We start from the raw sequence: 22673 nt of genomic DNA on the forward strand, positions 1-22673 counted from the left end.
AGGGTGTATAGCAGGTCTCTCAGTCAGGTGTATATCAGGGGAATATCAGGTTTATAGTCATGGTGTATAGTTCAGTGTATTAATCAGGGTGAATAGTCAGGGTGAATAGATCAGTGTATAGTCAGGTTAGATCAGGTGTATAGTCAGGGTAATAATTGCTAGCTGTAAGTCAGGGTGTAATATTCAGTGTGTTATAGTCAGGTGTTATCAGGGTGCTATAGTCAGGTTATAGCGGGGGATGTATATCAGGGTGTACCCTATCAAGGGTGAATAGTCAGGGATTGAGTTCAGGGTATATATAGGGTGTATAGATCAGGTGAGCAGGTTAGTCGAGAGTGTATATTAGGTGATAGTCAGTCGTGTAATCCAGGGGTCATAGTCAGGTGTTATCAGGTGAATCATCGGGTGAATAGTCAGGGATCATATGAGGTGTATAGTCAAGGGTATAGTCAGGGTGTATAGTCAGGTGTAGAGTCAGGTCAGTCTGGTGATAATAGGCATTCAGGTGTATCGTAGAATATCAGGTGATATGCAGGTGTTATGGCTAGAGTCAGGTGGAATACTCAGGGGGAATAGTCCAAGGTCGGATAGTCAGGGTGTAAGTCAAAAGGTGTTAGTCAGGATGTATAGTCAGGGTATATGTCAGGTTTCATGAGCAGGGTAATAGGTCAGGCGTGGAATACTCGGTGAATAATCAGGGTGATATACTTTTTACGAGACTCATACAACTGTTTTCATTCAATTTCCCTATTATAGGAGTCATACGGCGTCGCGCTCCGACCTGCCTTTGAAGCCATCCTTTGTAAATCTTCGGGAGGACTTATCGAGAGCTTCAAGGTAAATTTTCTAGACACAGAGCATGACCTTGCAACGCAGGTCTGTGGGTTGATTTCCCCTGATCATACCTCATTAGCGTCTATAAATATCGTTGTTACGCGAAGCGTCCCGCTGCATGGGTGTATCTGACCACCGTTCGAGCTCAGAAACGCATCTGCCACCCCGCGATCCAGCGCCTTAATATCTTCTGCCCTCTCCTTTATCGACTTCTACAAATAAGATACAGAGACAGAGTGTGAGACTGCCACTGCGCAAGAGCAAGTAGTTAGTGGGGAGCAAACGGTTGTGTGTGTGGTTGTTGTGTTGTGTGTTGGGTTGTGTTGGTGGTGTTGTGTGTGTTTTGTTGATGCGTGTGTGTGTTTGTGTGTGGTGTGTGTGTGTGTGTTGTGTTGTTGGTGTATTGACCCTCTTCTCCTGTGTGAGGATGAACAAAATAAAATAAAATATTGTTACCCCTCTCTCTACATTTAGTAAAACATAGAAAAGTCCGGTCTCACCCCCTGCATGTCTTCTTTACGGATCTCTCCTCTCTCTTTATTTATCCGGGCGACGTCACATTAAGAACCAAATCTTATTTACAATGTCTCTCTCTCTCTCTAGCATGAAACTAGTAACGTGTGTCGCTCAGGAATGCTACGTACTCACTCCTAAGCCATGAACGACTGTTCCAAACCCACCATAAACAACATCATCAAAACACATTGTGAGACATACAACACATAGACACCAGACAAACACACACACCACCACACACACACACACACACACACAATCACACACGCAAGACACACACACCACACACACACTACAATCACAGACACACACACAGACAACAGACAGACAGACAGACAGACAGACAGACAGACAGACAGACAGACAGACAGACAGACACAGACACACAGACACACAGACACAGACACAGACACACACACACACACACTCACTCACTAACATTATTTGGTCTGACAATGTAGCATAAAGGGACACATTTTATATAAACCTCAACATTGACATGTTGGTCTCACCTCCCCTCTCATTCCTCTCTCCCTCCAGAGGAGTTGATGCAGAGACAGGAAGTGCAGGGTATTCGCTTCCTGTTCCTGGTTGGGGGTTTCGCTGAGTCGCCCATGCTGCAGCGGGCGGCCCAGAATGCTTTGGGGCAAACGTGTCGCATCATCATCCCTCAGGATGTGGGTCTGACCATACTGAAGGGGGCTGTGTTGTTCGGACTGGACCCCACCGTGGTGAGAGTATATACACACAGACAAACACCGTGGTACGCACAGTCACACCGTGGTACGCACAGTCACACTGTGGTACACACACACCGTTGTATGCGCACACACATCGTGGTACACACACCGTGGTACATGCACACCATGGTACGCACAGTCACACCGTGGTATGCACACACACAGTTTTGTAGAACTGACCTTGTGAGGGGACACAATTTAGTCCCATTCAAAATCCTATATTCCCTAACCCCTAACCTTAACCCAAAAACCTAACTCTAAAACTAATCCTAGCTCCTAACCCTAAAACTAACCCTAGCTCCTAACCCTAAAACTAATCCCAGCTCCTAATCATAAACCTAATCCTAGCTCCTAACCCTAAAACTAACCCTAGCTCCTAACCCCTAACCCTAGCTCCTACCCCTAAAACTAACCCTAGCTCCTAACCCTAAAACTAACCCTAGCTCCTAACCCTAAAACTAACCCTAGCTCCTTACCCTAAAACTAACCCTAGCTCCTAACCCTAAAACTAATCCTAGCTCCTAACCCTAAAATGTATTCTAACACTAAATTCTAACCTTAACCCTTAACCCCCTAGTTGGTCAAATTTTTGGAGACTTCTGGTTAAACACGTCCACTCTCAACCCCACTGTGGTACCTATACACACTACTACCATGGGTGCATCTCAATTTTATTTCCTTATTGCCTTGATTCCTCTCTCCTCGTATCCTTCTCAAAAGGTTCCTCCCCTCTGAACTTCTCCAATGGGTTGAGAAGTAGGTGAGGACAGAGGATGTGAGGAATCAAGGAAATACGATTGAGATTCACTCAATTTCCCCTGTTCCTCCCTCCAGGTGCTATGACGTCACCAACTATTCGAACCAATCACTGCTCTCTCTCCTCTCCCCAGGTGCACACACACACTGTGGCACCCTGTTATAAACATTTTCCATCTACCTTTACTCTCCTTCAGGTGCGTGTGCGCCGTTGCCCTCTGACCTACGGCGTTGGGGTTCTAAACCGCTTCGTGGAGGGTCGACACCCCCGGGACAAACTACTGGTCAAGGAGGGCCGTGATTGGTGCACCGACATCCTCGATAGATTCGTCTCCGTTGACCAATCGGTGGCTTTAGGCGAGGTCGTCAGGCGGAGCTACACGCCGGCTAGGTCGGGACACACACACAGAGCAAAGTCGGGTTACACAAACACAGGGAGTCGGACACGCACACACACCACACACAGAGCAAAGTCGGGTTACACAAAACACAGCGAGGTCGGGACACACACACACAACACACAAAGCAAAGTCGGTAACAAAACACAGCGAGGTCGGGACACAACACACACACACACAGAGCAAAGTCGGGTTACACAAACACAGCGAGGTCGGGACAACACAAACACCACCAGAAGCAAAGTCGGTTACACAAACACAGCGAGGTCGGGACACACACACACACACACACAAAGCAAAGTCAGGTTACACAAACACAGCAGGTCGGGACACACACAACACACAAAGCAAGAGTCAGGTTACACAAAACACAGCGAGGTCGACACACACACACACACACACAAAGCAAAGTCGGGTTACACAAACACAGCGAGGTCGGGACACACACACACACACACAAAGCAAAGTCAGGTTACAACAAACACAGCGAGGTCGGGACACACACACACACCACACAAAGCAAAGTCGGGTTACACAAACACAGCGAGGTCGGGACACACCACACACACACAAAGCAAAGTCGGGTTACACAAAACACAGCGAGGTCGACACCACACACACACACAAAAGCCAAAGTCAGGTTACACAACACACAGAGGTCGGACACACACACACACACCACACACAAAGCAAAGTCGGTACAACAAACACAGCGAGTCGGACACACACACACACACACAAAGCAAAGTCGGGTTACACAAACACAAGCGAGGTCGCGGACACACACACACACACAAAGCAAAGTCGGGTTACACAAACACAGCGAGGTCGGGACACCACACACCAAAGCAAAGTCAGGTTACACAAACACACGGAGGTCGGGACACACACACCACACACAAAGCAAAGTCGGGTTACACAAACACAGCGAGGTCGGGACCACACCACACACACACAAAGCAAAGTCGGTTACACAAACACAGCGAGGTCGGACACACACACACACACACACAAAGCAAAGTCGGGTTACACAAACACAGCGAGTCGGGACACCACACACACACACACAAAGCAAAGTCAGTTACACAAACACAGCGAGGTCGGGACACACACACACACACACAAAGCAAATCGGGTTACACAAACACAGCGAGGTCGGGACACACACACACACACACCAAAGCAAAGTCGGGTTACACAAACACAGCGAGGTCGGGACCACACACACACAAAGCAAAGTCGGGTTACACAAACACAGCAGGTCGGACACCACACACACCACACCCAAAGCAAAGTCAGGTTACACAAACACAGCGAGGTCGGGACACACACACACAAAGCAAAGTCGGGTTACACAAACACAGCGAGTCGGGCACACACACACACACAAAGCAAAGTCGGGTTACACAAACACAGCGAGGTCGGGACACACACACACACACAAAGCAAAGTCGGGTACACAAACACAGCGAGGTCGGGACACACACACACACACAAAGTCGGGTTACACAAACACAGCGAGGTCGGTCAGACACACAGTACGTAAACACATAAACATGCACACACACAGCATGGCTGGGAAGGGCTTAGGACCCGAGACACTCTGCACCTCCACCACACACACACAACACACACACACACACACACAACACACACCACACACACCACACACACACACACACACACACACACCACACACACACACACACAACACACACCACCACACACACACACACACACACCACACCCACACACACACACACCACACACACACACACACACACTTAGGAGACTTCACACACACACACACACTTAGAGAGACTCACCAAACCTTCTCCTCTTTCTCTAGATCCGGTCAGAGGAAGATCATCATCAATATCTACTGCAGCGTCAGCGACGACGTCGTTTACATCAGCGACCCTGGAGTCAGGAAGTGCGGCGCGATCACTCTGGATCTACCGGAGGCGTTGCCGGGGTCGGTTGACGGGGCGGAAAGGAGAGAGATCCGAGCCACAATGCAGTTCGGAGACACAGAGATCAAAGTGATGGCGGTAGACATGGCGACCAATCAGACGGTCCGAGCCGCCATCGACTTCCTTTCAAATTGAGGAGACTGAGTACAATGTCAAAGGGTAAAGAAGGAGAAAGTAGGAAATGGACCCACGTGGAATAGGTCCGAAGTGAAAGATCCAGGATCAATTAAATGTTTTAATATTGAGTTATGGCATGATGTGACATTTTAAGTGACTACATGACCTTCGAACTGCTCAACATCACAATTCCTTTTTTCACATCGAAACATCTCAATCTGATCTAGGATCAGGTCCCTCTGGGAGCTGCCTGAATATATTGGGCTTGGTGGAGACCACTGCCGAATCCTGACCAATCACCTTGAATCATAAATAACCACTCATGATTACTTGTAGATAAGTCAGTCAGCATTTACCCACAATGCATCACGGATCAAATCCTTGCTCTCGAACATGGCTATAGACTCTTGCCTGTATCTAGTTCCAGTGCCTCCGTCTTCAAGTCAACTGATAATATAATAATAATAATACTAATGTTTTTGTTGTAGTGCCACCTTGTGGCCACTGGATTGAATGACCAGCTGAACAAGCGTTTTACTTTCTCTGTATGGAGAAATGAACTGAACTATGGACTGGTTGTGACGAGGACTGACAGAAATATGCTATGAATATATCTGAACCATTGATTGTATACGCTAGTAATTTAGACCTTTTATATACAGTTGCTTGAAAGAAATGTAGGCTTCTTGGAAAAACACCAAATAAGGTATGATCACAACAGTATTTAAGTTGTGTACACAGTACATGCAGATGTCCTGATGGATCCTGTATTTTATACCCTTCTCATATGAAATATTATCATTTTATGTATAAAGAACTATCTTAAGAAATAACCTGTCTATAGCTTGTTCATCGAAGATAACCATATTAATTGTCGGTTGAAGCTAGAATCCTTATTTTGCTAGAATCCTTATTTTGCGCATTTTTTGTCAAAAGCTAAGGGACGGGCTTGGGAAAATGTAAGGACTCAAAACCATAGACAGAGCTATGTATATAAGGATGGACCATCCATGATATCAAATGTAATAGTTTTAACCATGTTGAGGCTATACACTGCATTTACATTGTTAACACACATTGCGTAAAAGAAGCTCATATTTTGGGCTCTGATCAAGTAAGATAGGTGAACTGAAGCTCATATTTTGGGCTCTGATGAAGTAAGATAGGTGAACTGAAGCTCATATACACATAGGTCATAGTGCATTCAGCAAGTATTCACACCCATTGACTTTTTCCACATTTTGTTGTGTTACAAAGTTCAATTAAAATTGATTTGGAACTTTTTTGTTGTTGTCAATGATCCACACAAAATACTCTATAATGTCAAAGTGGTAAGAAAAATGATAATATTTGTATGTTTTTAAAAAAATAAAACAAATCTTGATTTGATACGTATTCAACCCCCTGAGTCAATACGTCAGAATCACCTTTGGCAGCGATTACAGTTAAAATAAAATCACATTTTATTGGTCACACACACATGGTTAGCAGATGTTAATGCAAGTGTAGCGAAAATGCTTGTGCTTCTAGTTCCGACCATGCAGTAATAWCYAACRAGTAATCTAACAATATCACAACAACTACCTTATACACACAACTGTAAAGGAATGAATAAGAATATGTACATATAAATATATGGATAAGCGATGGCCGAACGGCATAGGCAAGATGCAGTAGATGGTATAGAATACAGTATATACATATGAGATGAGTAATGTAGGGTATGAACAAGCAGTGGCTCGGGTGGTTGTTGTCCTTGATTATCTTTTTGGCCTTCCTGTGACATCGGGTGGTGTAGGTGTCCTGGAGGGCAGGTAGTTTGCCCCCGGTGATGCGTTGTGCAGACCTCACTACCCTCTGGAGATCCTTACGGTTGTGGGCGGAGCAGTTGCCGTACCAGGCAGTGATACAGCCCGACAGGATGCTCTCGATTGTGCATATGTAAAAGTTTGTGTGTTTTTTTTGGTGACAAGCCAAATTTCTTCAGCCTCCTGAGGTTGAAGAGGCGCTGTTGCGCCTTCTTCACCACGCTGTCTGTGTGGGTGGACCATTTCAGTTTGTCTGTAATGTGTACGCCAAGGAACTTAAAACTTTCCACCTTCTCCACTACTGTCCCATCGATGTGGATAGGGGGGTGCTCCATCTGCTGTTTCCTGAAGTCCACGATCATCTCCTTTGTTTTGTTGACGTTGAGTGTGAGGTTATTTTCCTGACACCACACTCAGAGGGCCCTCACCTCCTCCCTGTTGGCTGTCTCGTCGTTGTTGGTAATCAAGCCTACCACTGTAGTGCCGTCTGCAAACTTRATGATTGAGTTGGAGGCGTGCATGGCCACGCAGTCGTGGGTGAACAAGGAGTACAGGAGAGGGCTGAGAACGCACCCTTGTGGGGCCCCAGTGTTGAGGATCAGCGGAGTGGAGATGTTGTTTCCTACCCTCACCACCTGGGGGCAGCCCATCAGGAAGTCCAGGAACCAGTTGCACAGGGCGGGGTCGAGACCAGCTTAATGACGAGTTTGGAGGGTACTGTGGTGTTAAATGCTGAGCTGTAGTCGATGAACAGCATTCTTACATAGGTATTCCTCTTGTCCAGATGGGTTAGGGCAGTGTGCAGTGTGATTGCATCGTCTGTGGACCTATTGGGGCGGTAAGCAAATTGGAGTGGGTCTAGGGTGTCAGGTAGGGTGGAGGTGATATGATCCTTGACTAGTATCTCAGTTACCTTAGCTTTCTTGGGAACAGGAACAATGGTGGCCATCTTGAAGCATGTGGGAACAGCAGACTGGGATAGGGATTGATTGAATATGTCCGTAAACACAACAGCCAGCTGGTCTGCGCATGCTCTGAGGACGCGCCTAGGGATGCCGTCTGTGCCGGCAGCCTCGCGAGGGTTAACACGGTTAAATGTTTTACTCACGTTGGCTGCGGTGAAGGAGAGCCCGCAGGTTTTGGTAACGGGCCGTGTCGGTGGCACTGTTCTGTCCTCAAAGCGAGCAAAGAAGCTGTTTAGTTTGTCTGGGAGCAAGACATCGGGGTCCGCGACAGGTCTTTCTGCATAAGTCTCTAAGAGATTTGCACACCTGGATTATACAATATTTGCACATTCTTTTTACAATTCTTCAAGGTCTGTCAAGTTGGTTGTTGATCATTGCTAGACAGCCATTTTCGAGTCATGCCATACATTTTCAAGACAATTTAAGTCAAAACTGTGACTAGGCCACTCAGGATCATTCAACTCCAGTGTATATTTGGCCTTGTGTTTTAGGTTATTGTCCTGCTGAAAGGTGAATTTGTCTCCCAGTGTCTTTTGGAAAGCCGACTGAACCAGATTTTCCCATAACATGATGCAGCCACCACCATGCTTGAAAACATGAAATGATACTCGGTGATGTGTTGGATTAACACTTTATTCAGGACAAAGCTCATTTAATTGCCACATTTTTTTGTTTTACTTTAGTGCCTTAATGCAAACAGGATGTATGTTTCAGAATATTTATTTGTTCATGCTTCCTTTTCACTGTCAATTAGGTTAGTATTGTGAAGTAACTACAATGCTGTTAATCCATCGTTAGTCTTCTGTCACAGGCATTAAACTCTGCTTTATAGTCACCATCGTGAAATCCCTGAGCAGTTTCCTTCCTCTCCGGCCACTGAGTTAGGAATGACACCTGTATCTTTGTAGTGTCTGGGTGTATTATATTTTTACCCATCTACCAATAGGTGCCCTTCTTTGTGAGACATTAGAAAAACCTCCCTGGTCTTTATGGTTGAATTTCACTGCTCGACTGAGGGACCTTACAGATTAGTGTGTGTGTGGGTACAGATTGTTCAATAATGAATGACTCAGTCCATGCAATTTAAGCAAATGTTACACTCCTGAACAAAAATAAATGATACATACACATTTTTTTTTACTGTTACAGTATATAAGGAAATCAGTCAATGGAAATAAGTTCATTGGTCCCTAATCTATGGATTTCACATGACTTGGAATACAGATATGCATCTGTTGGTCACATACCTTAAAGGTAGGGGAAAGGGTCAGAAAACAAGTCAGTATCTGGTGTGACCACCATGTGCCTCATGTGACACATCTCCTTTGCATAAAGTTGATCAGGCTGTTGACTGGGGCCTGTTGTCCCACTCCWTTTCAGTGGCTGCGAGATGTTGCTAGATAACGGCGGGAAATTGGAACACGCTGTCGTACCCGTTGATCCAGAGCATGCCACACATGCTCGATGAGGGACATGTCTGGTGAGTATGCAGGCCATGGAAGAACTGGGACATTCTCAGCTTCCAGGAATTGTGTACAGATCCTTGAGACACGAGGTCGTGTATTATCATGCTGAAACATGAGGTGATGGCGGCAGATGAATGGCACGACAATGAGCTTCAGGATCTCGTCACGGTATCTCTGCGCCTTTTCAAATTGCCATCGATAAAGTGCAATTGTGTTTGTTGTCCGTAGCTTATGCCTGCCCATACCATAACCCCACCATCGGGCACTGTTCACATCGGCAAATCTGCTCACCCACACGATGCCATACACATCTGCCCGGTAGTTGAAACCGGCATTCATCTGTGAAGAGCACACTTCTCCAGCGTGCCAGTGGCCCTCGAAGGTGAGCCTTAACCACTGAAGTCGGTTACGACCATGGTGAAGACGACGAGACGTTTGAGTTTACGTAGACGTCTTCCGTTGTGCAAACCCAGTTTCATCAGCTGTCCGGGTGGCTGGTCTCTGACGATCCTGCAGGTGGAGGTCCAAGGGCTGGTCATGAGGCCAGTTGGACATACTGCCAAATTCTCAAAAACTACATTGAGGTGGCTTACGGTAGAGAAATGAACATTCAATTCTGGCAAAAGCACAAGTGGACAATCCTGCAGTCAGCATGCCAGTTGCACGCCACCTCAAAACGTGATACATCTGTGGYATTGTGTTGTGTGACAAACCTACACATTTTAGAGTGGCATTTTATTGTCCCCAGCACAAGGTGCACCTGTGTAATGATAATGCAGTTGAAATCAGTTTCTTGATATGCCACACCTGTCAAGTGGATTATCATCTTGGCAAAGGAGAAATGTTCACTAACAGGAATGGAAACACATTGAGAAATAAGCTTTTTGTGCGTATGGAACATTTCTGGGATATATTTAATTTCACCTCATGAAACCAACACTTTACATACGTTTATATTTTGGAGGCTTGCCATAACGAAAAGGGTTGAATACATATTGGTATGGCAACCCCCAAACGTCATTGACGGGTAGGTAAACGCTACGCATCAGGATTAGACTAGTGAAGTTTTCCAGATCATCAAACCCAAGGTATTTTCAGCTAATATTCAAACACACACCTCTTCCTGCAACACACAGGAGACGGTAGTTGAGCTGTAGAATTATTGATTTTAATGGGCCAATAATAAATAGCAACAAAGCAACAAAAAACATTGTCAACAACATGACTAACTCAGTGCGTGTGACAGTTAGAAGCATTACAAAAGACGGCACCCTTGACTCTGTCCTAGACAATGGCTGGGGGGGGGGGGGGGGGTCTAAACACATGCAAAAAAAACTAAAAGAAAATGGTATTGGGGCGATGCGGCTCAAGTCTCCAGCCATCTCAATGTGAAGCAATGTGAGACAAAGGGAATAAGAGTTGTAGTTAGTAAGACAGACTGATGTTAGTCATATAACAGGTGAACTGGTTTTGCCAACTGATGCATTAAGATGACTGGACAACATAGATGCCATCAGTTACAAGGAGAGAAAAGGGAAATTGGACCAAATTCTACCACCATCCTAGCCAGAGCCCAGAGTACCACTACTACCGTTGCTGTTGCACCCCTCCCGTAAGAAATATTGGAGGGGACTGAAGTGAGGCTTGACCAGAGCCATAGACATACACGGCTCAGTAAACTCCATTAGAATTTAGAGGCTCTCTAATAGAACCGCCATGTTGGTTCCAAACATTCCAAAGACTATCACATTCTAATTAAAATGAACAGAATCTCATCTTGACTGCTGTTGTCATGGGAACATTTAGTAACAAAGTGGATGATTCTTTCCTATTTCACCTAGTTTGCCAGAATGTCTGTCTATGGCTCTGGAGGTTAGAGGTCAGGATCCCCTTTAGTGAGCATGGGGTCTGCCACGTCCCCGGCCTCTCCCGCCCCCTGGTGGCCCTTCTACGCTACTGCGCGGGTTCTTGATGGTCTCGTCCACTGAGAGGATGAGGCAGGCGGCCTCGCTGGCGGCAGTCAGGGCGTTGATACGCACGATGGAGGGTTCCCACACACACGCCAAGTAGTTATCAGCTATATCCTCATTGTTCACGTCTACACCGTACCACATACCACCCTAATAGGAGAGGGGGAGAGAGAGGAGGTTAGTGTGTGGATCTCTCAGTGGTTTAAGCAGTAAGCCTAATGAAGCAGACTATAGATGAAAGTCAGCGAGAAGTGGGTGCAGTTGCATCTGCGACAGCAGAAAGTCGGATACTAGTGTTTTTTTAACAGCAAGGCTCAGATCAACATGGCAGCGTCAACATAGCTGCTATTGTTTATAAAAAAAAGTTGGTATAAATGTTAAAATAAACTTTTCTATATCCATCTATGACACTCAAACTGGAAACATAATATGGGTACAATTCATTGGTTACTGACAGGTGCCAAATAGCACTTTTGAACACAAGATTTTTGTAAAGTTCATGCAGTCAAGTCACAAGTCGGACAGTTTTTATCCCCATAAGAGTTAAACGTAGATTTCAATTTCGGCTCAGTACGTGGACCTCCTGTGTCTACACACACACAAAAAAAAATTCATAAAGATTTGCCATTTAACTTTTAAACTGTCTTAGCCTATCTATCTAATGTGGCATAAGCAGTCATGTTGTCAAACAACTACTTCAAAAGTCTTATGTAGGATCCCTGCGCACRGTACGCAGGGATGACGAAACGACAAGAGGCGATGTTAATTTTAAAGCCTCATTTTAGATATTTTTTTCTGCTTATAATTTGCAAACATTTGGTAGACTATTTGTTAGTCAAATTGTCTACAATAGCTTCTCTTGTCATTACTTGACACTTAAAAGCCTTGCTCACCAGAATAAGGTAATATCGATAGAATGTTGATGATGCACTGAGCATTCTATCTATCTATCTTGACGACGGTCAAGTTCTTTCATTTCTGTTTAGGGACCAGGGACCAACATCCAAATGATAGTTTGAACAGTTTTAAAAGAAATGGAAAGCTGTGAAAACRATCCAACATGTTTTCGGATAGTATTTCAGTTGGGTCTTGGATGCATATTGTTTGTGTTTGAAAATGAAACTGTCACCTTTTATAAAAATCGCATGTTTAGGCTACATAACAAAACCCTAAACGATCAATCACATTCTGTTAAGATGTTGAAAGAAATATTGTTTCATATTTCTCCACTCCTGTTCCCAAAACAGAATTAACATTTGGTCTAGAATTTTACGGATGAAAACTTAAATTCCGCAAGAGTTTTTAAAATAGGCTACATGAGGCCTACAGTCAGTGTCCAGACGGCAAGATTATATTCCAACTACTAGACTGCTACACTAAAAAGACAAATTCTGGCATCCATACAGCGCTATTTGATGCAAAGAGAAAAAGTGTTGTGAAAAGACAGCCAGGGATTGTCATTCGTTAGGCCTGCACAAGTCTGTCACTCCTCTCTGCCTCGGCCAAGATGTCAGAGTTATCGTTCAACCACACCTCATTTGAGCGTATTCAACAAGTTGAAGTCTATTGGTTCGTTCTTCATGCGGTAATGAGTGTCCCCCCAATGTTTAAAAAAAAAAAAAACTTACTTTCACCTCTACCCATAATGCAACACAATGAAAAGGTGACCAACAACACTCAACATCTTGACAAARGTGATCGGCTGGAACGCGCCCATTGTCTACCCACCTGTGTAGGCATGGTGTGTGTGTGTGTCTACCTGTGCGTGCTTGGCCCGCAGCTTGTTGAGTATGTTGGTGGCGTCGAAGCCTGCGTTGTCACACAGCTGTCTGGGGATAATCTCTAGAGCCTTAGCGTATGCTCCAATCAGCAGCTGCTGCTTGCCAGGAATGGTTCTGGAATAATCACGCAGATACTTTGAGAGTTCCATCTCGATCGCACCTCCGCCAGCCACGATGGAGTCATTCTGGAGAGGATGGAGGGAGAGGTTAATGAATGGTTCTGGAATAATCATAGATACTTTGAGAGTTCCATCTCTACTGCACCAGCTAGGATGGAAGAGAGGAGACGACAAGATGGAGCAGAGGAGACTATTTAGACTGTCGTTCTTATTTACATTGACGGCCTACCGGGGAACAGTGGGTTAACTGCCTTGTTCAGGGACAGAATGACAGATTTTTACCTTGTCAGCTCGGGGATTCGTTACTGGCCCAACGCTCTAACCACTAGGTTACCGACTTCAATGACTGTTAGGGAACAGTGAAATGTGCTGGATAGGAGGACGCATTTAACTACACAGATACCTTAGGTTAGTTACCCAGCCCAAGCACTGATTAAATATCAGCTCACTGTAGAAGGATGGCATTGGTTTAAGTCAGAGTTGAGTAGAGGGAGCACTTGCCACAAAGACCATTTTAGCTTCAGGATGTGCCCTCAATCCAACACTATGATTTAGGTCCAGTGGCCTGCGGGTCAACCTACCTTGATGGCTCTGCGTACGATCATGATGGCGTCGTGTAGAGAGCGTTCCGTCTCCTCCATGAACTGCTCAGCTCCGCCCCTCAGGATGATGGTACACGTATGGGAGCGAGGACAACCCTTGAAGAAGTTATACCTGGAGGAAGTGGGCACACATTAAAAAAAACACAGACTTGAAAAATAACAATTTTAAAACTAGGCTTGGTGAAATTCTCCCAATCTTTGCAATACAATATTTTAGAAAGACACTGCCAGGCCAGGGAAATGTTCCACTAGCCAGGGCCCGGTTTCCTGATATCGATGGAACTTAGGCTAGCGAGTGTTTTAACAAAGCATTGTTACAAAACGGCCGAAGATGTAACATGCGGTTCCCAAAACACGGCGCAACAAAAAACGTTTGCCAAGTGCGTTGTTAGAGCGCGTGTCGATAGGCCTACGGATAGAAAAAGGGCAGCGCAGTTTTCTCCATTCAAACATTAACAGGCCTCCCGCATGGTTCTATAAGGCACCGCATCGGTCTAGTGGTCTGAGCACCGCATCGTCAGTGGTCTGAGGCACCGCATCGGTCAGGTCTAGGCACGCCATCGTCTAGTGGTCTGAGGCACCGCATCGGTCTGTGCGTCTAGGCACCGCATCGTCAGTGGTCAGGCACCGCATCGTCTAGTGGTCTGAGGCACCGCATCGGCTAGGGTCTAGGCACCGCATCGGTCAGGTCTAGGCACCGCATCGCATGGTCTGAGGCACCGCATCGCTAGGGTCTAGGCACCGCATCGGCAGGGGTCTAAGGCACCGCATCGGTCTAGTGGTCTGAGCACCGCATCGGTCTAGTGGTCTGAGGCACCGACTCGGAGCGGTCTAAGGCACCGCATCGGTCTAGTGGTCTGAGCACCGCATCGGTCTAGGTCGAGGCACCGCATCGGCAGTGGTCTAAGGCACCGCATCGGCTAGTGGTCTAGGCACCGCATCGGTCTAGTGGTCTGAGGCACCGCATCGTCTAGGGTCTGAGGCACCGCATCCGGTCTAGCGGTCTAAGGCACCGCATCGGTCTAGTGGTCTGAGGCACCGCATCGGTCTAGTGGTCTGAGGCACCGCATCGGTCTAGTGGTCTGAGGCACCGCATCGCAGTACTTGAAGCATCACTATAGACCCGGGTTCGATCCCAGGCTGTGTCATAACCGGCCATCCCGTAGGGTTTCCCACAACTGGTCCAGCATCATCCGGGTTAGGAGGGTTTGGCCGGGGGGGGCCTTACTTGGCTTATTGCACTCTAGTAACTCCTTGTGGCGGGCACATTGGTGCAGCTGTCTTCCGTGTTAAGTGGGCGGGTGTTAACTTCTTGTGGGCAGGGGGCAGCATTTTCACTTTCAGATAAATAGCATGCCAAAATTCAACTGCCTGCTACTCATCCCCAGAATATAAGATATGCACATTATTAGTAGATTTGGATAGAAAACACTCTGAAGTTTCGAAAACTGTTTGAATCATGTCTGTGAGAATAACAGAACTTATGTAGCAGGCAAAACCCTGAGGACGGGGTCATGTTTTGGAGGACGCATGACTCGACTGTCGCATCTCCCCGAGCCCGTTGGGGAGTTGGAGCAATGAGACAAGATTAAACTCGGATCGCAATTGGATATCATGAAATTGGAGAGAAGAGGGTGAAATACAAAAACCTTACCATTATTCCACAATTACTGACGACAGATCAACTCCTAGTGAAATTATCACCGATATGGCTGCAAATATTAAGCCAGATTATTCTAGCCCAGTGCTTAGCCTACCCTACAATAGGCCGAATGCACTAAAGTATTGATTTGGCACATCCTGAAATATATTGAGTCAAATTACAGACAGCCTACAACTGGCAAAATATTAATTGAATTAACGTGAAATTGATTTCAATAGGTSTATGTAGTCCACTGTAGGTCTCTTAAGACAGTCCTCTTGGTTTTCATTTGAAGCACCATTTTATACTCTTCGCTTATTTGCCAACTTTGTATTTGTAGTCAACTTTGTACTGGGCGGTCACAAAGACAAACTTTTGTTATTCTGTGTTTAGTGGAGATCTTCCGTTACAAAATGCGCAAGGACAAACATTTTTTTTTTTTTATCCAACAGCGCACTTAGCTGTTCTACAAGTGTCCCGAAGCAGTCGGCAAATAAACACACTGAGGAGTGTTCCTCCTAGGAGCCCTCACCTCTCTCCTCCAACCTGCACCTCTTCAAAGACTTCACAGCGCCCCAGGACATCGTCTGTCATGGAGCCAACACTGGTCTGGATGGAGCCCCCGCAGGCCTGGAGGACACATTACACAGAAACACACACCACATTAGGAACAATACACAGTTTGAAAATGTACAAACCAATAGAAGATACTATTGATAAGAATTACACTCTTGACAGCTGCTCTAAATTCAGACAAATGCTTGTGAACTTCTCGAATGAGAAAGACATTTTCCATGGCTTGGAAGACTCTACAAATGAACACAACCCAGTTTTAAAATCCAATTATCTGACTGCGGTCCCCTACCATCATTGTCCTCTTGAGGTCCTCCTCCTGAACACGTCCGGCACAAAACAGATCCCGGTCAGCAAAGTACTGTGTGGCCACATCTCCAATGGGCAGCTTGGACAGRACCACCTTAAAAAGGAGCAACATGTCACATTTCAGACACAACTTTTGATTTCTTCATGCTTTTAAAACAAAGATAAATTGTGAGTCTAGATTTACTATCGCTGATGCGTTTTTTGGGGGGGATAAGTTGAATTAATTTCCTTTAAAAAAAAGTCTGCTAGCATGAAAGTTAACATTGTCTAACCTTAGTCTCCGCTGCCAGCATGCCGTAGTCACGGCAACCCGTTCAACCAACTGCCAGAGGACATGTAAACCAGGGAAAACATTGTCTAGCTACGTACCTTGGCTCCTGACTTGTAGATCTTCTCCAGCTTGTCATACAGGATGTTCCACTCTGCATCCACGATGGCCTGGTAGTCCTGGAGAGGAGACCCGAGGGGAAAAGGTGCTTAGACTTCACTCTCCCTTATTCATTTAAAAAGCATTGGTGTAGGGTACTGTATTGCCTATGGCTTAGTCAATAATACTCTTTATATTTCAGATGTATACAGGGACAGGGTGATTGAATGGAACGCCATCTTTAGAGTCTGGCGGTAGTGCTTAGCCCAAGACTCCAGATCACATAATCACTGGAGACGTGGGTACGAATCACATCTCTCTCATATATATATATATATATATATATATATTTTAAGCAGGTCAAAACATCTGGCAATTGTCTTAGTCTAATATTCTTCATATTTAGACTGAGTGACAACAGCAGACCCAAAAACGCTCCTATATTGATTGTTAAATTGATTGATCGATTACTAACCTCGACAGATTTGACGCGGACCTCTGCATTGTCCTTCTCGGCCTTCAGCTCCAGCTCTACATTGAGCAGAGCGATCTTGGGCTGGTCGTAACGTTTAGGCTGCATCTCAAACCCGGCGTAGGAGAACGTCTTCTTGAAGGCCACGCCAGCTACCAGGTGAGACTCCTGTAGAGGGAGGAGGGGTGGGAGAGTGGAGGGGAGAAGAGACATTAGAAATTAGTCTCTTGTAGAGAGTCTCTTGTAGAGAGAGACAGACAAGACTGCAATAGGTGGTGGAATAAATGAAACCTTTTGAAAGGATCCAGACCACATGGTAGTGCACTAGAATCAATCATTTCCCTGTTTACACCAGACAGGACGCTGGGTTGTACCGTGTTTACACTGGGACAGGAGTAGACCATCCCCCCCCCCTGGAAGACCAGGTGTGTTGAATTTAGGCAATCACTGAACTAATCAATTAGCTCAGTTGGTCAGGTGTGGTGTAGTAGTTTACGCTGCTTTGGGACCGAAAATGAAATTAACCCTAGGTCCCAGCCCGACACCAAGATGGAGGAGAGATGTTTTAGACTATAGAGATGAACCCTAGGTCCCAGTACGACACCAAGATGGAGAGATGTTTTAGACTATAGAGATGAACCCTAGGTCCCAGCACGACACCAAGATGGAGGAGAGATGTTTTAGACTATAGAGATGAACCCTAGGTCCCAGCACGACACCAAGATGGAGGAGAGCCGAGTTAGTATATCGAGATTCAGCACTGTAGTCTCATCTCACTAAAACGACACCCACCATCTTCCCTCTCTCACACCCAGCCAAGGTGCGCTAGTCTTTTACCTCCAGAGCTCCTCCCTGCACCTTCTTGATCCCGATCATCTTGAGAGGCAGCAGCTCATCGAGCATCATGACAGCCTCCACCACCATCTCACTGAAGAACTCCTTCTGACCTGGTGTTGAATTACAACATTAATACAAGCTGTATACTACAACCTTAACACCCCATGAATACCCGTACTCTCTGAAAAACTACCAGTCTTTAGGGTTGCATTATTTTGGCAACAGAAATTCCCAGAATCAGGAATAAGCAGGAAATCCATAATTGTTCAACCAGGATAAACAGTAAAAACAAAATAGGGGGGGATTTTGCCACCCTACGAATAGTAACAAATGCTGTAGATGAACGAATTGTAAGTCATTTGTAAAGCTAATTCCATCACCTTATGATTCTGTTGTTCAATCAAATCAAATAAAAACTGACCTGCGATCAGCTTGGAGTTCATGGCTGTGGCAGCACACTTCACCAAGAGTTCCCTCTGTTCTCTAGAGGGGGATAGAAGAGAGGGTGTAGACAGTGATCAGCTTGGAGTTCATGGCTGTGGCGTCACCAAGAGCTCCCTCTGTTCTCTAGAGGAAGACCACGGTTCAATCTGATGTCCAACGGAAACTTCTTCCCGCTTTATTCCATCCCCTTTGAAAGATCACACACAGACTCCCAACTCACTTCTTGTCGTCCTTCTTGACGGTGACAGAGATCTCTCGGATCTTCTTGACGGCCAGGTGCGTAGCGCTGCGGAAGGCTCTGATGATGGTCTGGGGGTGGAGACCCTCCTCCACGTACGGCTTCAACTGCTTCAGGAACTCTGCTGCCAACAGGGTTACAGACGTGGTACCGTCACCCACCTAGACAGAGAATAGAAAACAATAAATACAAATGGAGAGGGAACAGACTAACACTAGAACGAGAGGAGTCAGATGGGGGGGCTAGAGGTGCCAGATGGGGGGGCTAGAGGATGGGGGGGCTAGAAGAGCCAGATGGGGGGGCTAGAGGATGGGGGGCTAGAGGAGCCACACTTCCACAGAGACAAACAAGACACACACAGACCTCGGCATCCTGGGAGCGTGCGATGTCCACCAGGGTCTTGGCAGCAGGGTGAACCACATCCAGCAGCTTCAGGATGGTCGCCCCGTCGTTGGAGATGGTGGCTTTACCTGAGGGAGACATCCCACACACATAGCTTCAGTATCATTGCAAAAACAAGTGTCCAACTACTGCAGGCCATGCTTCCCTCCCCCCTCTCCGACATCTCCTCCATCCCTCTCACCTCTGCCATCCACCATGAGTTTGTCCATGCCGCGAGGCCCAAGTGTGGTGCGGACGGCCTCAGCGATGACCTGGCAGGCATTGATGTTGCTGATCAGCTGAGGGACGCCCTGAGACGTATCTGTCCCCTCCTTAAGCAGGATAACCGGTGTGGGCTACAGGGAGAGGAGGAAAGGAACGAATTGAGAGATGAGCAAGACATCCTTCAGCTCAGCAAGATGTTGGCTGGAGACAGACATCGACATTACAGTCACTATGCAGACAAGTTGGGCCCTGGTTAAGAGTGGGAAGGATGGAGAGGTAGGGTACTATGATTTCCGTGGACGGAATCGCAGAATTTGGTAATAAAAATGGAATCAACTGTAAAACGTGGAATATTGCATGATTATCCATATTTTGACCGAAATTGATTTATAAAAAAATGTAATGTAGAAAGTCGGACTCTTACGTCACCTCACAACTTGACTGTCACTTTGAGAAACATGTCGAAGACGCCRTCAGAGGGCCAAGTCGTCAAAAACTAAAACATTCGACCCTAACCCCTAAATTCAGAGCAGAGCAATACCCAAAGAACTACGAGGTGTTTTGGAAATTCTGTCAACATACTATTGAGTGGACCCGTAAAAACACAATGTGATGACCACTTAATGTCTAAAGCMAATGTGAAGAACAAAGAAAAGCACTGTTAGCCAGAGCATGCCTCTTCAAACGACCATTACTAGTGTAAGGGTATTAGCAGGTTCAAGACGAGAATTTATTCAGCACTTTGTGGCTGTGTGCGCCGAGTCTGACATCCCCTTAGAAAAGCTAAGAAAGCTACGRCCATTTCTAGTGAAGCATTTTAACTCCTACTAGCAMGCAGCTAGGCTCACTTTGATCTCAAAMGCATCTCTCGACTGCATGATTGAAAGACTGCTCGTGCCCGTCAATGCAGGCCTACAATAATACTCCAAAGTGCTCTGCAGAGATTGGGAGGCAAGTGCGTAACACATTGCATCCAGACACTGATACAATTCTGATCGGCGTGGCTTAAAATAGTTTGATAGTGATTTTATTTTACTTGCCCCGGAAAAGCGTTAACGTCGAGCCCTGTAACACACCCAAACTAGGCCCACCTGAAATATGATCAATGACATCACCAAGTAGCCTATTGTGGCAAAGATACGTCCGTAGCAGAYTGTTAAACAGAACTTTATATGGATAATGTAGGTAGGCTAACCTTTTTTTCCCCTGTCAAATGAAACGAGCTCTTTCTGGTCACTAATCTGGATATGTGCACCGCCTTTTGCGCACCAATGCTAATGACTGGTCATTGGTCAACAACACACGCAACTTCCTGTTCTGAAGCACAGATCGGATTTAAAAAAAATAAAAAATCTGGGTCAATTGGTGCAGGCTTTTGTTAGTGACGAGATAAAAATTATTTAAAAAAGGTATAAATATAAAATATGTATAAAAATATATTTTCCCCAGTTTCACACTAGCAATGCCTCCAAACCTTCTCAATGAGCTAGCTCACCTGACCTGTGTTGATTGACATATTGCTGGTCCAATCACAGGGCCAAGTGTGCATTTCACCAGCCAATCTAGCAAAGTTTTTTTTGAACATGCAATACTGTCTCAGGTGGCTGGAGGGTAATACACGCAGATTGTGCACAAAATAATTTACTAATTTCAAGACATCAGATAATTTCAAGACATCAGTCTCAAGTCCAGAGTTTTGAGGCTCCATGTCATTTTTATTTTCTATCAAGTATAGTCTCAAGACATAAAAATTCGTGACTCGAACCCAAGGCATGACTCCACACATTTGGCTTTAAGCGCAGTGTTTGATGAAATAATTAAGACAAATGCTGGCCATCACAGATGCTCCTGAAGTTGCCGATAATAAGAGACAACAGCAGTCTGCAACCATTTTCACGTGGAGTGCCAGTTTACAGTGACCTGCGTGCTAGTTATGATTTTCCAAATGCACATTTGTGAAACAGTTTAATTTAAATAATGTTTTTGTATCTCAGAATAGTAGTAATGAGTAGGATTGTATTCTCACGTGCAAACTTRTTTTTAATAACGCTTTAGMAATCTGCCTCCCCAATTAACTAGTYAYAAATTCTAACATGTATTATGTAAAAKATCCGTTTCTGGACGATGAAGCATGCTGCTTGTCAAAATGACCGAGGGGCGCAGATTGTTTAATTTGATTAAGGCCAAGCAAGGGTTCTCCCCTCTCCCCACTTTTGCTCGATAACGTGACGAGCCTTACACCAGTTCAACGTAAAATAACGTATTCAGTGTCTAAGGGGCTAGMCTTCCAATATTTGTCATTAACAGACAATCAAAACATGCTTAGATGGGCCCATATGGGAGATATAACCCGCTAACTAGCCTAGCATAGCATAGCTGGAAGGTTCTCGACTGTTCTAACAATCTGATGCGCCACAACGCTGTCAAGACCGACAACCACTCCTTGCTAGCTACTACTGTAGATAGTAGCGTTAGCACATGGTTAGAAGGGATCCACTTTGTCAAGTTATTTTTTGCATTGCAACTAACCCGTTTATCCTAACCCGCTGCGTAAATTCTACCCCATTACGAGAATTCAAATCTGGCGTWAAATTGGACAAAAACTGGATCCTTCAAACCGTGACAGACAACCACACCTTGCTAGCTAGTAACGTTAGCACAAGTTGACAAAGCCAGTACGTAGCTATTTTACTTAACCAGACGCGATGACTACTACGAAACAATATACATGGGTTCACACTTAACTATAAACCCCATGTCAGCATATTACTAATGTACATAGCTAACCCCACGACCCCCCAAAAAATTAACTAACCGTACATGACCGTCGCTAACTAGTAACAATACCGGTATGTTCATATGATGCGAAGTGATGCTACTTGTTAGCATCGTGATAACGGTGGACTTTATAACGTATTTTATTAGAAAAATAATGAGTCAATCTGGATAGAAAGAGCATACATTTTACAATACATGCAAATTGGGAACACATATACACGGATAATTTGACGGATGCGGGTGGATTTTGTCTGAATGAGCGAAGCATGAACGGCTACTCACCATCATCTTTACAATTCTTTTGAGAGAAACGGCACCGGTGTTCTATCCCACAATGCAGTTCGGCTATGAGCTTCTCTTCC

The 22673-nt window shown here is 45.5% G+C and overlaps 2 protein-coding genes across 2 annotated transcripts; one reads left to right on the forward strand and one right to left on the reverse strand.

The window, feature by feature from the left end:
- Positions 1 to 1895: 1895 nt before the first annotated feature.
- On the forward strand, positions 1896 to 6617 carry LOC112076050 (heat shock 70 kDa protein 12B-like). The gene is made up of 3 exons (XM_070441161.1): positions 1896 to 2081; positions 3044 to 3237; positions 5094 to 6617. The coding sequence occupies exons 1-3, from the start codon at positions 1899 to 1901 to the stop codon at positions 5350 to 5352; spliced, it is 636 nt and encodes a 211-aa protein (XP_070297262.1). The 5' UTR covers positions 1896 to 1898; the 3' UTR covers positions 5353 to 6617.
- Positions 6618 to 10951: 4334 nt separating this feature from the next.
- Positions 10952 to 22673, reverse strand: cct7 (chaperonin containing TCP1, subunit 7 (eta)). The gene is made up of 13 exons (XM_024142937.2): positions 22594 to 22673; positions 19511 to 19664; positions 19291 to 19397; positions 18910 to 19088; positions 18667 to 18728; positions 18246 to 18355; positions 17412 to 17576; positions 16939 to 17016; positions 16553 to 16663; positions 16220 to 16317; positions 14025 to 14157; positions 13303 to 13509; positions 10952 to 11693 (listed from the first exon to the last, which is right to left on the reverse strand). Exons 1-13 carry the CDS (start codon positions 22597 to 22599, stop codon positions 11466 to 11468), a joined length of 1638 nt encoding a protein of 545 aa, XP_023998705.1. The 5' UTR covers positions 22600 to 22673; the 3' UTR covers positions 10952 to 11465.

Source organism: Salvelinus sp. IW2-2015, unplaced genomic scaffold, assembly GCF_002910315.2.
Source record: "Salvelinus sp. IW2-2015 unplaced genomic scaffold, ASM291031v2 Un_scaffold3536, whole genome shotgun sequence".
NCBI lineage: Eukaryota > Metazoa > Chordata > Actinopteri > Salmoniformes > Salmonidae > Salvelinus > Salvelinus sp. IW2-2015.

Coding starts and splice junctions, on each gene's coding strand:
- LOC112076050 (XM_070441161.1), top strand. CDS start 1,899: ATGCAGAGACAGGAAGTGCAGGGTATTCGCTTCCTGTTCCTGGTTGGG. Junction 2,082..3,043: donor TCGGACTGGACCCCACCGTG/GTGAGAGTATAT, acceptor ACTCTCCTTCAG/GTGCGTGTGCGCCGTTGCCC. Junction 3,238..5,093: donor CGGAGCTACACGCCGGCTAG/GTCGGGACACAC, acceptor CTCTTTCTCTAG/ATCCGGTCAGAGGAAGATCA.